This window comes from Crotalus tigris, unplaced genomic scaffold, assembly GCF_016545835.1.
Source record: "Crotalus tigris isolate CLP2741 ecotype Arizona unplaced genomic scaffold, ASM1654583v1 scf7180000017551.9496454, whole genome shotgun sequence".
NCBI lineage: Eukaryota > Metazoa > Chordata > Lepidosauria > Squamata > Viperidae > Crotalus > Crotalus tigris.
The window spans coordinates 5,314,935-5,331,645 of record NW_024096469.1 but is presented as its reverse complement, the minus strand read 5'-3'; the positions used below and the strand labels follow the sequence as shown (position 1 = coordinate 5,331,645).

Here is a 16,711-nt window from a genome sequence, read left to right as displayed (position 1 = left end):
TATGTCGACAGCATCTTTTAGAAATGCCCCTTTAAAACCTTACTGATTTGTTGTACTATAAGGGCAAAGCAAAACTAGATCTCCAAATTATCGTTTCAAACTAAAAAACGCCGCTTTTTTTGTATTTGGTGCAGTGACGTCCAAGGAAGTAATCTATATACAGAACATTACAATTTAATATAGTTCAGAGAGAGACTGTTTTCTGTTCGTTGCGGCAGTAAGAGCGAAGGTTTGTGTGGCTCCTTAAATATGAACATTTTTGGGGGTAGGTGTTATTCAGCACAGGTCTTGGAATTCCTATGAAAGTACAGTAGATGGCACCACCTTGCTGACTCTGATAAAAAGTTAACCAGGGTTGGGTATGGTTAGTTTATTGGACTAGGAAATCCAATACAGACTAGCGGCTAAGAATTTGAAAAAGGCTATCAAGAAGTCGATCACAAACCATTTTTATGTTGTATTGTGGGCCAGAAAATTATTTGTGGGCCCCTAGTTTGACTTCACCTGGAATCTCAAATTCTTAACACTATTAAACATCATAGAATTAATTTCTGAGTGAATACAATAAACATACATAAGTTCAAAGATTTATTTCCCCTTAGCAATGCTCCCAAAAGGTTTCTTGGTAGATGTCAGATTCAGATAAATCCTCAAGATTCCAAGATTCAGGTGGGATACAAGTGCAAGAATACAAGCTAATTTGAGCGCTAATCCACATGGAGTTCTGTTTCCATCTGTCCTGTTTGCTATCATTTGCTCACTAGAGACTAAAATAGACGTTCTGAAACTTGAGCTGGCCATGAACAAGGAGTGTATAGCAGAGGTGGTGACACTTTGAAAGCTATATGCAACGAAAATTTATTTTGATGTATGCCAATTGATGTACATTCGAAGTGACAATAAAACTATTGTTGTTAATACTATCCATTTGAAATTGCCATAAAAACACAAATCACATCTATTTGTATAAGAAGAACCTCCATTTATGGTTGAACCATCAATCCACCATTTTTACTGCCAATATGGAGAAAAAAGTAGATCTATAGAGAAGGAAGGAAGGAAGGAAGGAAGGAAGGAAGGAAGGAAGGAAGGAAGGAAGGAAGGAAGGAAGGAATTTCTGGTAGAGATGCAGATGCAGTACAAAAACAGATTCAAGAAGCATATCCTTCTGAACCTTCCTAATTGTGCACAGGATCCATCTGAAAGTACTATTAAAACATATCACATCAAGCTAAATAGAGTGTGTTTTAAAAATCTCCCATCCAATTATTTTTAGACAAGAACAGCAGAATTATAGGTAATAATGGAATGAAAATTATTTTGAATGGTGACTATTGCTCATTCTTTGCAAATAGCTGTGATCTGTGCTTTGATAGTGGTCCGGATGGCACTCATATACAAATCATGACTATCCATAAGGAGTCACATGGATCTGATATCTTCCTTTTAAAAATAAAGTTAAAGTAACATTTTACTTTTTTTCAGATTGTATTATTTGCCAGCCAGAATGAGCACAATGTACAGCAAAAATATGTGATATTTAAAGAAAATTACATAAGTAACTCTTTGCCCAGGCTAATTCTTTAAAATTTATTATTTTTTCTTACACTTCCATTGTCCTCTGGTAAACTTGCTCTGAATTGCAGTTTAAAAGGTCCAATTACAAATGTAAATAGTTGCTTGATATTTTTCTTTCTCCCTGTCTTTGTCTTTTATCCAATTGTTGCCAGTTAAACTATTTCTAATCTTTGCTCATATTTAATACATAGTACCAACTATATTTTCGCTAGATGGACTGAGCAGCTGTGTCTTTGCTCTGATCTAGATGCAAAGATTAGCTAAGATTGATCCAGGTGCAAACTAAACTGGAAATTAACTACAGTAATTTCCTAACAAAAATTGATTTGAGGTAGGAGGGAAATGGGCTGGATGATTCATTTCCGTTTTTATGAAGACATATATAGCCCTCAAATGCACAGGGAGCCACAACCCAAAAAGAACAGTTACAACTGAGCTAACTCATAGTTTTACTACTCTGACCATGATGGCTTTATATGCACCCAGAATACCTTATGCAGTTGCTGTTCAAAGGGAAGAAAATATGCCGGCAGTTTGAGACTAAAGCAAAATAAAGAAAAGTGGTAATTGATGCAGCAATTTTGTATTGCTCACAGATTCATTCCCAAGCTGCATCCAGTGGGCCAAGTAATGTACAGCTGTGATAAAGATGAATTCAGGCTCTGGTTTTATTTATTGCTTTCATCTCTTATGCCATAATAGATGTTACAGTGTGAGAGCAGAGGTGGGCTCTTCAAAGTTCCATGTGATATCCCTGGTCTCAGTACATCTGCAGCTGAGGAAAGAAAGAGGCAGAAAGCTCAGTCTTTGTTTGATCTAAAGGAGTTCAGTGGGAAGACAAGAGAGAAAAGGACAGCAGGCAAACCACAATTGTTCTTTTCCTGGCTTCAGCCACTTGAAATCATGTTCAAAATCACCTGGAACACAAAGAATAAGGAAATGTAACTCTTCTCTTATTGCAGGAGTAATAAGTTTCCGTTGAATCAGTTGCCACATTTCTCAGTGAATTTCTGCTTGCAATGGGCCTGTGAGTATAAGATGCTTTGCTGTGTTTTATAAAATGAACTTGACAAACTGCAAAAAAAGAAAAGGTCATGTTGTATTTTGGAGACATGCGCATAATCCATATTGTTGAAAATGGCCTCTTTGAAAGTATTTTGGCTTCCTAATTAGCCTTTCACTGCATCATGAGACAGATGCAAATAGAAAAAGCCCAAATTATTAGCCACATTGGCCTCATGCAGGAATATGTGCAGGTAATTCTAGACTACAATAGCAATTGGATCAGAATTTCCCTTGCCAAACAATGCAGTGATAAAGCATGACCACGTCACTTAATGATGGCACTCTCCGAAGGCAAGGCAACTTCCTGCTGGCTTCTCACAAGCAAAATCAGAGGGGAAGCCAGCAGGAAGTTGCTAGTCACAGACTCTCAGGCAGGTAAGTGGCTGCTGCTTGGTGTGTATGTATGTGTGTGCACCATGCAAGTCAGTGAAGGGTTGTGTAAGATGTGTTGCATGGGGACGGGAGGGTGCATGGAGGTGTAGCCTGTTTGGGTGCACAAGAGTGTGTGAGTGGCTGACACAGAGTGAGCCCGTAGGGGCTGGGGAAGAGTGTGAAGGTGGGGGAGACTTACCGGAGTGACTTGCAATCTTCTCTACTGGCTTCCCCTTTGATTTTCTTGGGAAGCCAGCAGGGAAGGTTGCAAATAGCAATCATGTAATCATGGTGCATTTGGCAACCAGTAATAAATACAAACTTGTTGCCAAGCACACAGATCATGGGGATGCTGGGACAACTAAAACTCTTGGGGACTGGTAGTCACCATCATCCACTAAGACAGTGGTTCTCAACCTGTGGGTCGGGACCCCATTTGGGGTCGAATGACCATTTCATGGGGGTCGCCAAACCACGCTGTCCGCCATTTTTTTCCCTTTTCCCTAGCTGTCCTACTCCCTCTTATTGGTGGCCACACCCACTTGGGGGTCACCACAACATGGGGAACTGTATTATGGGGTCACGGCATTAGAAAGGTTGAGAACCACTGCACTAAGACTAAGTGCTGCTGTAATTTCAAATGGTCCCTGAATAAATAGTCATAAATTGAGAACTACCTGTATGCATTTTGTTCCCTACTAAGGTAGGATCCTTTTGTAGCTCTGCAGTTCTCATGCTTGAGTGTTGTGCAGAAACTTCCCTGCTTATTCCATTTCTAACCATTTCTTCAATCCTTGAAGGCCTGAATCTATCCATAATTTTAATTGATTTCAAAGAGGCATATAGAAACTACAGTACTGTCTTTTTTTCAATTTTGTAAAGTGTTTACTTAATCATCATTACAGTAAAGAAAATTCAACACATCTTAATCATGTGCAGTCATATTTGTTTTCTGTGTACTAATCTTAAAACCTGCTGATTTTTCCATGTTTTTAATCAAAACTTCAATTCCTTTTAAAGGACCCTGTAATGTCAAAATTAAACCATAATCAAAATCTCTCAAGTTAAAGGACTCATTTTTAATTTTCAAACCCATTATATTCTCATCTTGTCTGATGTCTCTGTTCCAACACTTTGAGAACCAAAATAAACAACAAAGGAGACAGAGGACAACCCTATCTTTTCCCCTTTTGAATATCATGTGATTTAGTCAGATCATCATTAATTATAACTCAAGCTTTTTTGAGATGTACCTATGGATTTGATTCTATGAAGAACATTCTCACCAAAAGCCAGATCTTCCATAATTTTAAACAAACAGGATCAGTTTAAATTGTCAAATGTTTTTTTGGCAACTAAGGAAATTAATGCAGTTGCTCCTTATTGTGTTGTGATAAATACGATATTGTTTGTTTGTTTGTTTGTTTTAAATAAATCCACATTGGTCTTCGTGAACAAACTCTTGAGAAGATATTTTTAACTTGTCTGCTAGAATTGATTAAAATATTTTATAGTAATTGTTCAATAAAGAAATTGATCTATAATTTTTTTTGCAAGGTTAGATCTTGTCCTTCTTTTGGCAACAACACAATATTTGCCTCCTTCCAGGATTCAGTATTGCATCACCTTATAAAATGGAATTCCTCATTTTCTGAAACAGTTGCAAAAGTTGATCTTCAAAAACATTTATAATAAGAACTAATAATCTGTCCAGTCCTGGTGCCTTCCCTGTTTTAATCTTTTTTATAGCTACCAATATCTCCAAAGCTGATATAGGAATCTTCACAATTTGCTCTGGGATTATGAAAGTTTTGATAAATGTTGTTCCATCAATTTTTCCTGGCCATTGTGCTTTATACAAATTAGAATAATGTAGATAGTCCTCAATTTGCAACCATTCATTTAGTGATTATTCAAAGTCACAACTGCACTGAAAAAAGTGATTTATGACCATTTTTCACATTTATGACTATTGCAGCATCCCCATGGTCACGTTTAAAATTTGGATGCTTGTCAATTGGCATATATTTATGATGGATGCAGTATCCAAGGGTCAGGTAATCACCTTTTGCAACCTTCTAACAAGCAAAGTCAATGGGGAAGCCAAATTCACTTAACAACCTTGTTAAGTGAAGCTTAACAACTGCAGTGATTCACCTAACAACTGGGGCAAGAAAGGTCATAAGACGGGGCAAAACTCATTTAACAATTATTCCTTCCAACTTATTCCAATAAAATTGAATAATTGAATAGTTTACTGTTTCAGAATGTTTGTTAGGAATACGCAAGATCCTAAGGGAAATCTCCTTTAAAACAATTTCATCCACATTATCAATTTCAATCTTGCCTCAAAATGACATTGCAAAAATCCCCCCATTCTTCTCCTCAAGAAATGTACTAAAATATCTCTTGGCGTTTGTCTTAATGCAGCAAACCCACATGATACACCTTGTCCAGTTCTTCATCAATCCTTTCCTCCCCCAGTTGAACAAATCAGCTAATGCCTAAACAAGCTTTTTTCATATATTCTCAAGGGATCTTCTGGAATAGACCTACACTGCAAACAAAATTCCTTCTGTCTGGGTTCCAGCATAGCCAATTTTTAAAATTCTTTCTGTAGCCCCAAATCCCCAGTTTTCTAAAAAAAAAAAAAAAAAGTCCATCCTGTTATTGATTTGTTTAATTTCCCCTGAATTCTTCTCCAGTTTTTTGTCCAAATTTCAAATTTAACTTCCAGAGATTGTGTCAATCTTTTACTCAAATCATCAAATGTTTCTTTTATCAAAACCAGTGGAATCTGCTCATCTCAGGAATCTTCATCTAGCACCATGTAGTCATGGTCTATAGCACACTCTGCTGGTAGAAAATATAATATTTTCCGTTAATTCAAAAAAGGAAACTCTTTGTTCCTAGAAAAAAAAAGGGTGATAAGGTAAATAAAAAATTTTTAAAAAAGTAATTCTGTCTAAATATTTTTGGTCTCTTTTATTTCCAAATTTTTGTAAATGAAGCAAGTGCCAGTGAGACTTTCTAATGTTTTAATTTAAACACAACTTGAGAAATAACAAAAGCATCCAAAGAACATTTATCTCAGTGGTCCTCAACCTTTATGGCTTGGCAACTCAGGGAGCGGGGGTAGAAAGAAGAACTGGCCCACTAGTCATGCAAGTTGATCTATGCGCATGTGCGTGCTCCAGCCAGTTGCTCACGTGGCCCAGTTTCGAACAAGCTACAGCCCAATAGTGGGCTGTGGCCCTGGGGTTGGGGACCCCTGATTTATCTGATCTCTCTTTCACTTACAGAAAAAAATCCAAAGAAATGAGGAAGGTTGTTTCTAATGACAGTAGTTTTGGTTACATTGCAACTGTGCACTCAATGAACATCCTACTCCCTTGTCATTCAGTTCACAAGCCAACTGAGGAAAACTTTGTTTCTGCAATTTACTCATGAGGAACAATAGTCTAGACTCTAGAAATTGCGTAGTGGATTCCTGGATACTGTCATTTTTACTGCCAAATTTCTTAACCACTATACCTGTGTGAGGAGATAGTTCTCTTGGGAGAGTTTCTCAATGACATCAAAGTGATCTGTGCCTGCTAGGTCTAGCAAGGAGACCTTCCAACCTGCTGTACGAAGAACCTGTGGTAAACAACAGGAATGTGAACAAAATGGCTCCTAGCATTGTAGTTACAAGTGCATTTGCCCTAAGTACCCAACAAGTAGAAAGGCAGAATGTAAATTAAAATAACAGCAACAATAATGATGTAGAGTGGGCAGATTTCAAGGTTGGAGAATAGATATTTAGGAAAAACAAAAACTGGCAAACAAAAAAAACCTCTCTTATGTGGGTGAGGCCTTTTTCAGATCTATTTGTTTATTTGGGGAAGCTGAAGTGGCATAGTGGAAGGGACCCATTTGACAAGTCTTTAGGCATCCCTCTCCAAACAGAAAAAAAATGCTCCAAATATGCATTTTTGGTCTTACATTTAGATATATAAATGTAATAAACATTTTAGATGCACATATGCACTATTACTATTTTGATTTACTCCCTATTGTTCACCAGGTAAACAACAGAATTAAAAGCTGGATAAAAGCAGTTAAAATTATTAGTTATGCCTTTTAAAAGGACTGGCTGAAGAGGATGCAATATCAGTCATACTTGCTTAAGCCTTTATGAAATACAGGTAGTCCTCAACTTAAAACCATTCATTTAGCAACCATTCAAAGTTACAAAGGCACTTATGACGGTTTTTCACACTGTTGCAGCATGGTCATGTGATTAAAATTCAGACAACTTGGCAATTGGCTCATATTTATGACAGTCGCATTGTCCCAGGGTCCTGTAGTCACATTTTGCAACCTTCTGACAAGCGAAGTCAATGGGGAAACTGTTGTATTTTCGGTTTGTTGGCAATTGACAAAGACACATGGTGAAAACAACAAGCTCTTTATTTCTCTCTCTTACAACCAAGCAAACAGCAGACAGAGTCCTTGAGTAGTAGGCCACAGGGACTTGTGTCCCATCAGCCTTCAGATGGCTAAGTACTGCTCCCACCCCATAAGGAGATGCATCGCATGCGATGCAAACAGGCAGTTGCTCATTGAAATGCGCTAAAACAGCATTTGAAGAGAGCAAGGCCTTAACCTCATTGAAACTCCTGTCACGGACTTTAGTCCACTGCCATGGAGCTTACTTGTCTAAGAGCCAGTGTAACAGCTCAGCCACTGTAGCCTTATGTGGAAGGAATGCGTGATAGAAATTTAAAAGCCCCAAGAAAGCTTGCAGCTCACTTTTGGACTTGGGCCTTGGGGCCTGCTGAATCGCTTGAAGCTTGGATTCAGCAGGGTGAATGCCTTGGGCATCAATCCTGAACCCCAAGAAATCAGTGGAAGTGACTCCTATCTCGCATTTATCCTGCTTCAATTTAAGGCCTGCTTTGCGAAAACGAAGCAAGACAGCCCTTAACCTTTCTGCTAAATTTTGAGATGACTCCCCAGCAATGAGGACGTCATCGAAGTAGGGACAGACCCCAGGAATACCATGAAGTGTGCTCTCCATGACACTTTGGAATATGCCAGGGGCTACATTTACCCCAAATTGCAGTCTTTTGACCTTGAAGGCCCCCCTGTGAGTTACAATCGTCTGGGCCTCTGCAGATGCCTCATCAACAGGTAGCTGTTGATAGGCCTGTGCCAGGTCAAGTTTTGCAAAAATGCACCCCCCCGTGAGGGAGGCCAGAATGTGGCTTATAACTGGCACTGGATATGCATGCTGTTGCAACGCTTTATTCAGTGTGCACTTATAGTCTGCACATATACGGACTTCCCCATTAGCCTTCAGAGGAGTTACTATGGGGGTTTCCCATGGATTAGAATCTACAGGTTCTAAAATGCCCTGCTGGAGCAATTTGTCCAGCTCAGCATCTATCTTACTTTTGAGGGCAAAAGGCACCCTTTAGGCTTGACCCTAATGGGCGTGATAGTTGGGTCTAACAGTAGTGCAATGGGAGGCCCCTTGTAGGATCCTAGCTCTGAACTAAACACATCCGTAAACTCCTTGCAAACCTCTGCAAGGCCCAACATTTGCAAGTTGTGCAGCCCAGTTACTTGGATTCCCAGAGCCTCGAACCAATCGAGTCCATAAGACTCATATGTTCACCCCCAACTACCATCACATCCAGGAAACCTTCAAAATCTTTACGCTGTACCTTGAGTGTGGCCTCCCCTTTTACACAGATCTTAGAATTTTGAAAATCAGTGAGTATTAGATTCGATGGCCTGAGTTTAACTCAAAGGCCACTACTGCTGCAAATCCTTTTAAAGGAGTCCAGTGAAATGATTGATAGAGCGGCCCCTATGTCCAGCTCCATCAATAAGGGAACCCTTTGCAACTTCACATTAATGCAAAGTTTTTTCTTAAGGGGCTTGTGTGTCCCTGTCCTTAGAATACTCGTGCCCGATGCGCAGAAACCCACCCTGTGTTGGCTGAGGACCCTGGTACCTTTCTGAAGCAATTCTTCCCGAGGTTGGACCTTCTGGCGACCCAAACAGACGGAGGCAATGTGGCCTTGCCTGCCACACACCCGGCAAATGGTGGAGCAAAACCTGCAGTCAGCTCGCTTGTGACGTCCTCTGCACCCGAAGCACTGAAGAGATGCTGGGGCCTTGTCTGGACGCCCCTTCAGCCTTCTTTCTGCTGGCTGGTGAAGTGTGTCCACCTCCTCTTCAGGATCCGCTTCGGATTCTTCTCAAGCGTCCTCTTGATGGACGGTAGTGGTGGCTGGAGGGTTCCTGGTGAGCCGCAAAGCCTTCACAGCAATGCCTGCTGCTTCTTCAGCTGCCACCTCTCTTAACGCGTCTTGGAAGGAGACATCTTCTTTTGCAAAGATCTTTTGTTGTAGGTCTCTGCTTCTTAAGCCACACACGAAGCGATCGCACAGCCTCTCTTCCAGATCCTTGAACTCACAAGGCCTGGCCGCTTGTCTTAAGGCAGCAATAAAGTCCGCAGCAGATTCACCCAGCCTCTGGTCTCTCTGCTCGAACGCGTGCCTCCAAGCGATAACAGATAATTTCAGCTGGAAATGTTCCTTCAATATCTTCTTCAAGTCAGCATACGATACTGACTCCAGAAGTGCAGGGGCCACCAGATTATCCGCGATGTCAAAAGCTTCCTGTCCACAGGCACACAAAAGAATTGCTGCCTTCAGGCTGTCTTCTCTTATTTGATTTACTCTAAAGTAGTTCTCCACCCGTGCTACGTATGAATTCCATATCTCTGGGTGGGAGACATCAAAATCAGTCAAACGGCCAATCTTCGACATTGTAAGCTTGACGGTCTTCGCTAATTGCCTCCTCTGCAAGCTAAGATTTGGGAAAGGGTCCTTTTGCCGAGCTCACTTCCAGCGACGCTGTACTGGCAGGCTGAGTCACGAATGCAGGACGCCGTCTTCCCGATTGTCAGGACTTCCTTGGTGAGTTCTAATTCTTTTCCTTGCTTGCAGGGATCCCACCTTCGTCGCCAGTGTTGTATTTTCGGTTTGCTGGCAATTGACGAAGACACATGGTGAAAACAACAAGCTCTTTATTTCTCTCTCGTACTACCAAGCAAACAGCAAAAGGCACGCAGGCCTGAAACCCGGACAGTGTGAACCAATAGGAATTGACCATTTGCGCGTCTTGCACATGCGCACAAGGCTGGCACCACTCTGTCTGGTCCCAGGCAGCTTTTGGATTGCCCGGGACCATTTGCAACAATTCTGAGCCTGCTTTCAGCTCTTGCAGGCTCAGGACACAACAGAAACCAGATTCACTTAACAACCATGTGATTAACTTCATAACTGCAGTGGTTCATTTAACAACCGTGGCAAGAAAGGTCATAAAATGGGGCAAAAACTCACTTCACAACTGTCTCACTTAGCAGCAGAAATTTTGGGCTCAATTGCAGTTGTATGTCGAAGACTACCTGCATTTCTGAAGGATCAAAATATTTGCATGTTTGTTCAGGCATGTTTGTTTCTCTACCAAAGGGCACATGCACAGATTTTTTTTTTCTTAACGTCTTTCTCTGGTCATTGAATCCCTACATTTCAAATGGTTGTGTTTGTGTAATCAATATACCTGACAATATTCCTGAGACTGTCTGTGGAACTCAGGTGGGTCGTGCTGGGCTATTGCAATGAGCACCCGGCAAGCTTTCTTGTCATTCACCTTTGTCACACACCACAAAGGACTATTCTCTTGGGCCACTGCACTGAAGAAAGAAAGAAAACACACTATTGAAGTGGGTGGTGAGGAAAAGGAGGCAGACTTTGACCGATGGGCAGGCCTGTGAAGGAGGGGAAAAAAGGCCCTTTCTATGTATAACTCTATTCTGAATGCATTTATCCCACTAGATGCAAATGAGAGAATGAAGTCCGTGGGTTCAAAAAAATCTTGCTTCTTTGGGAATATGTATAGTGTGTTTGGGATACAGTATTTCTGCACATTGGCTGAAAAGGGAATGTGATATGCAAATGGAGGAGACAAGAAGCTAAGCAGCAAGGTATATATGCACACAAACCTAGAGAGCACAGAAGGCAATAGAGAGAAAAGTTCTAAATCAAAGATACTAATCAGAGATTTAAATTACTTAGTCATATACTTGTTTCTCCGTGTACAAATCACTCAGAAAATTAAAGGGCTATTGTACTGGATTATATAAATACTGCAGCTTTAGCTATTCATGTGTATATAATTAGTAGTATTTCCTGAAGTCAGCCTGAAGAATTGGCAATTACAAGAGAATCATTGTAATGTTTCTGCTCTGCCTAAATTAAACAGTTCTAGGAATGTTCCTTACCGGCTCATGTGCAACAGATCATTAACATAGGTGTGTATGATAGGCTCCAAGTCATAAATGCCACTCACCAAAAAGGCACCTGGGGTGAAAAATAAAAATCTACATTGTTTTAAATGGATTCCAGCTTGGTCTAATATTCCGTTATGCATGATGTTCAAGCAAGAGAAACTGAGGAAACAATGAGACAAAAAAAAGTGAGAAAAACAGGATGAATTTCTCCCAGCCAATACCTTTAATGTTTGGCTCAACACCAAATTTTGCCCAATCTGTGGAAAGTATCATGGCTGCCAGGTGGGCTCCTGCCGAATGCCCAAGCAGATAGACACCACTGCAAGAAAAGGAGACATAGTTACAATGAGCAAAGGAGAGGTGCTGACTGGGACAGAGAGGGGGAAATTGGCTGAGGAGTCAATCACTCAACATCTACTAAGCTGAGGCAGGTATCAGTGGAATCCAAGCTTCTCTTTTTCTCAGGGTTGCATGTTTATTACCCATGCAACTTTTTCAGCCATTCTTACCTGATCCCTGTATATTGCTGAACTGCAAAAGCCACACTATGCCGCACCTGTTCAACCATCACCTCCAGTTGGCCTAGGTAGAGAACACAATATCCTGGTTAGTCAGAGGAGAGTAGGGTGAGCAATACACCTGAGCCACCATAAATACCTTTTGGGGCCACATCATAGCCAACTGCAGCAAAGGCAATGCCTTGGTTCACTAGGGGACATGCAGCAAAACCAGAAACTTCTTTGCTAGAAAGAAAGAAAGAATGACAGTTGTTTATACCAGTAGATATTCTCCATCAAAAAGTGTTTCTTCTAGCCAGGGTGCCACCCACTGAAGTCCAGAAATTGTAGGAAGTGGATCACCTCAGCCTCCAAGACAACTCACCTCAAGCTTTGCCAGTAGCCACCATGAATATAGAGGACCAGAGGAAAGGCTGAAATGGGATAACAAGTCACCAAAAGCAACTTATTTATTTATTTATTTATTTATTTATGAGACTTATATACCACTTTAAGTGCAAGCACTCTCTAAGCGGTGTACACCAGTAAGCAATGTATATATATATATTTACATTGCCCCCAACAATCTGGGTCCTCATTTTACCTACCCCGGAAGGATGGAAGGCTTCTTACAACTTCTGTTGTAACTTTCCTCAAACCCCTCTCTGTCTTTGTTCATCTTATCTAAGAGCTGTGGTGGTTAGAATGCAGTATTACAGGCAAACTTTGCTGACTGCCAGCAGTTCGATCCTGACTGGCTCAAGGTTTACTCAGACTTCCACCCTCCTGAGGTTGGTAAAATGAGGAGCCAGATTGTTGGGGACAATATGCTGACTCTTAGAGGGAACTGTAAAGCACTATGAAGTGGTATATAAGCCTAAGTGCTATTGCTATTACTATCTCTCAAACATAGCATCAGCCCTTGCAGGTAGACCAGGTCAAGAAATCATCACCACAATGACTTATGAAGTGTTGGCGAGTATATAATAATAGGAGAAAGCATGACAGAGACTTTCTCTCCCATCCCGTACATCAAAAGAATTAAGATGGAGCAATTTTAAGTTTCTTCCTTACTCCCTCCTCCCTTTCAGGGCTGAGGTTTACCTAACAGCTACATTCTTCAAGGCCATTTCCATACTTATCTATCCACAACCAGTCTTCTAAACTCTTTGTTTTCCTATTTCCCTACCCTATCCCTTTCAGAGCCTCCCATCCACCCTTTGTACTCTTACTTTCAACATGTTTTTTAGGAAGATACACATCCAGTTTCTCTCCCTCACTGGAGCCATAGGGGACATTCAGCAGAGTTTGGGTGAATGCCTGGGCGTTTAGGGTACCTGCAGAGTATTGGAAGAAAATACCAACAAATGTAGCAACCATCCTTCCTAAATATTATTTGGACTGCCCTCCTAGATGTTCCAGATGTCACTGAATCTCCATACAGGCAGTCCACAACTTACAACTATTGGTTAAGTGACTGTTTGAGGTCACCAAGGCATTGAAAAAAGTCACTTATGATAGTTTGCAGCATCCCCATGGTCATGTGCTCAACATCCGGTCACTTGAGAACTGGCATGTGCAGTATCCTGGGGTCATGTGTCATCTTCTGACAAGCAAAATCAATAGGGGAAGCCATATTCACTTAGTAACCATATTACTACCCTAACAACTGCAGTGACTTAATAGCAGCAAGAAAGATCATAAAATGAGGACCCAGATTGTTGGCGGCAATATGCTGACTCTGAAACCACTTAGAGAGGGTTGTGAAGTGGTATATAAGTCTAAATGCTAGTGTCAACTGCTAACATTGGATGCATTGCTTTGACAACAGATAGAAATGCAGCCATTTTTCTCTATTGCTTCTAGAGCTAGTTAACGCTGGGAGGGGGACTGTGGATGAGAGTCCAGCTAGTCATAACAATAATAACTCAGCTGTGGGAACCCAAGGTCATTGGGCCCAGAGTTGATAGAGTTTTGGTGGGCTGGAGAGCTGGGGAGAAAGCCCGCACTTCAAGCTAATTGGGGAATGTGATTTATGACTGTTTATTGGAGGAGGGAATTGTGCTTTGATACTTTGTATCCAGGGAAGGGGAATTTAGTTTTTGGTTTCGACTATGTAGTGCCAATACTTTGTTTCTCAAATAAAAGATTCTTTAAGGTAAACAATGCCTCGAAGTTCTTTTTGAAGAGTTTCATCTGTCGGAACCATGACATTTAGTGCAAAGTGCTAAAATGGGGTAAAACTCACTTAACAACTCTCTTGCTTAACAAGATAAATTTGGGCTCAATTGAGGTCATAAGTCAAGGACAACCTATCATCACAGCTGCTTCCTGGAAAATCAGTGGCTTTTCACTTTGACATAGCTTCAAAGGAAAGAGGTCTCTTCATTTTTTTTTTCAGTCTTGCCCAGCTCTTCCCTGGTATATTTTTCTTTTCATAACAGAGTCCATAAATTTGTATGGCCGATTCATTAGAAATGCCATGCCCCACCAATTTATTTCAATATTTTCCACCTTCTGGGAAAAGCTAAAGGCTGAGCTTTTCAGGGGGGCTTTGGGGAGCTTGTTGCCATCTGTTATGTTTTCAGCTTTCTTTGCCTTATTTATTGTATTTCTTTGTCTTGTGAACAACCAAGATTCCTGTGTTTGCAGCTTCATGCAAATTTGATGAATTAATTTACAAACAAGAGTACACCTGTCACGATATAACCAATCATGGCAATGTAATCCTGTGTTCATAAAAGCATGCATGTTGCCTGTTTTACTGAAGCAGACTCATAGGACATAGTATATTTTGGCAATCCACAGGAACTGGGAGGTCTATAGGAAGGCAGTCTGTCTGCTCACCCCATTATTTTGGCTCTTGGATAGCCCATACCTTCAGTAATTGCTTTCATGTGTGCCTCAATCACAGCATCCTTATCCAGCCTTGGAGACCATCTACTAGGGGAATACTCAGTCTCCAACTCCTGTGTAGAAAAAAAGCCAGGATAACTTGTACAAATGCAATAGCATCAGTACACAATGTGGACAGTTTCAGAAATACTTGTAGTTTGAAATGATGCTAACCTCAAATGATGCTACCTGGGAGAGAGAGGCAAGTGGCTGCCTATATGAATTGCTGCACCTGTAGTCCCACCTGCGTGCACAAAATGCCTTTTTGATTTATTTTCTAGGATTAATTTAGTTAACCTTAGATTTAACAATCTGTGACTGCTTCTCTACATCAGAGAAACATGCACCCTTCTAGTCACGTAGAATTTATCCCCCAGAATTCTCTTAGTCTTAAGACCAATAACATTGATCTAAATACTTGGCTGAATAAATCTCCTTTCTATCATCCCTGCCTCTTCCTGAGTATGAAAACAGCAGTATGTTGCAGGAAAGTTCAGAAGAGGAGGAGACATGGATCTGAGAAGCTCTGAAAAGCAATCAGAGGCGCTCTTTATGCTGCAAAGGCAGTTGCATTGCAGACTGTGATATTCTTTTTTTTATTGAAAATTTATAAGATTTTACAATACAAAAACAAAACAATTTTCCCCATCCCTCCCCAACCCTCCCCTTCCCTCCCCCGATTATCCCAGAGCTGGATATAGGCTTAATTAGAATTTCTTCAAAAAATCTTAAGAAAAATATAAAATATAAATAAATCTAGATACATTACTTAAACAGACTGTGATATTCTTGTCATAAAGGTTGCTGGTTAAACCTTTTGGGCTTCAATTTTGTGCTGGGTATAATTTTTGCAGCAGGGCCCAAGAGCTGTCTCAGGGAGTTCCTCGGGGAGTGAGGGAACTAAACTTTCAAGCGCATAAATAAATCTCTGATTAAGTCATTTCTTAGCCCTTGTTCTAGAGCAAAACACATTGTACTCTCCTCTTTCCATTCTGGAAACTCCCAAATCTTTTTTTTTTTATTGACTCTAAAGTACATCCACATTAAACAAACACTGAAAATCTCTCTTCCCTCCTTTCCACAATCATATACACATAAAAACTACAACTATACCTCTTTTGTCATTTCCTGCCACTTTCCCATAGTAATGGCTAGGTTGTGGCTATATTCCTTCTCCTGATGAATCTGGGCTCAGGGCGAACAAAGTGGTGAGAACATACGATCCAATACAGCCTCTGACGAACAGTGCAGATCAGATCCCGTGTTCCTTCTTGGCCTGTGCTCTTCCAGCTGCTCTGTGAGAGGTCAGCAATTCCTCACCAAGAAGCTGTCCTCATTGGTCATACCAGCATTGGGGCTGCAGAGAAAGCAGTTGTCGTGTTTACTGTAGAACAGAGACACTGAGTAAATTCAGCTCACCGCCTTCCTGCTATTGCAATATCTAAGTGCACAAATTTGGGGGAAGAAATGGTAATGTTAGGCCTGGCAATGCTATCCCTACCCCACCTCAATTTTTCTAGTTTGTCTTAACTTACTGATCTCTGTGCCTCATACATAGATTGTTCTACCATGCCTTCATAAGCATGCTGAAAACAAGTCATTGGAGTTAAATTTTAACCTAGACACGCCGAGAGAAGGCAGTCAACTTCTAAAAATAAAAGGTGTTTTTATTCAGTATATATCCACTTTAGTTTTGACTGCAGCCACACATTGCTAATATAGTCAGAATGTTTTGGTAATGTATCTGTCTTCTGTTTGTTAATCTTAAAACCTGCTAATGTAGCAAATTATTTTATTTTTCCTATTAATGTTACAATTCCCTTTAAAAGATCCTCTAAAACCAGTATCAAATCAAATGCTCTTAACCAAAAATTTCTCTTTTAATCTTTATTCTCACAATTTTCTCATTTTGTCTTATATATTTATTCAATATTTCAATGACTAAAAAAAATAA

General features: G+C 40.5%; 1 protein-coding gene across 8 annotated transcripts; it reads right to left on the bottom strand.

Moving 5' to 3' along the window:
• Positions 1 to 2,222: 2,222 nt before the first annotated feature.
• On the bottom strand, positions 2,223 to 16,334 carry AFMID (arylformamidase). Of its 8 annotated transcripts, none has more exons than XM_039345039.1 (12): positions 16,293 to 16,323; positions 15,871 to 16,114; positions 14,741 to 14,831; positions 13,095 to 13,199; positions 12,248 to 12,296; positions 12,023 to 12,108; positions 11,875 to 11,947; positions 11,587 to 11,684; positions 11,357 to 11,435; positions 10,636 to 10,768; positions 6,550 to 6,654; positions 2,223 to 2,353 (listed from the first exon to the last, which is right to left on the bottom strand). In XM_039345039.1, the coding sequence occupies exons 2-12, from the start codon at positions 15,898 to 15,900 to the stop codon at positions 2,339 to 2,341; spliced, it is 864 nt and encodes a 287-aa protein (XP_039200973.1). In that variant the 5' UTR covers positions 15,901 to 16,114; positions 16,293 to 16,323; the 3' UTR covers positions 2,223 to 2,338. The 8 variants fall into 8 exon arrangements, with proteins under 8 accessions (XP_039200973.1, XP_039200951.1, XP_039201007.1 ...); XM_039345017.1 differs by having other exon boundaries at positions 2,223 to 2,495; positions 16,293 to 16,320; XM_039345029.1 differs by lacking the exon at positions 2,223 to 2,353 and adding an exon at positions 2,515 to 2,652 and having other exon boundaries at positions 16,293 to 16,325.
• Between the last annotated feature and the right edge of the window lie 377 nt (positions 16,335 to 16,711).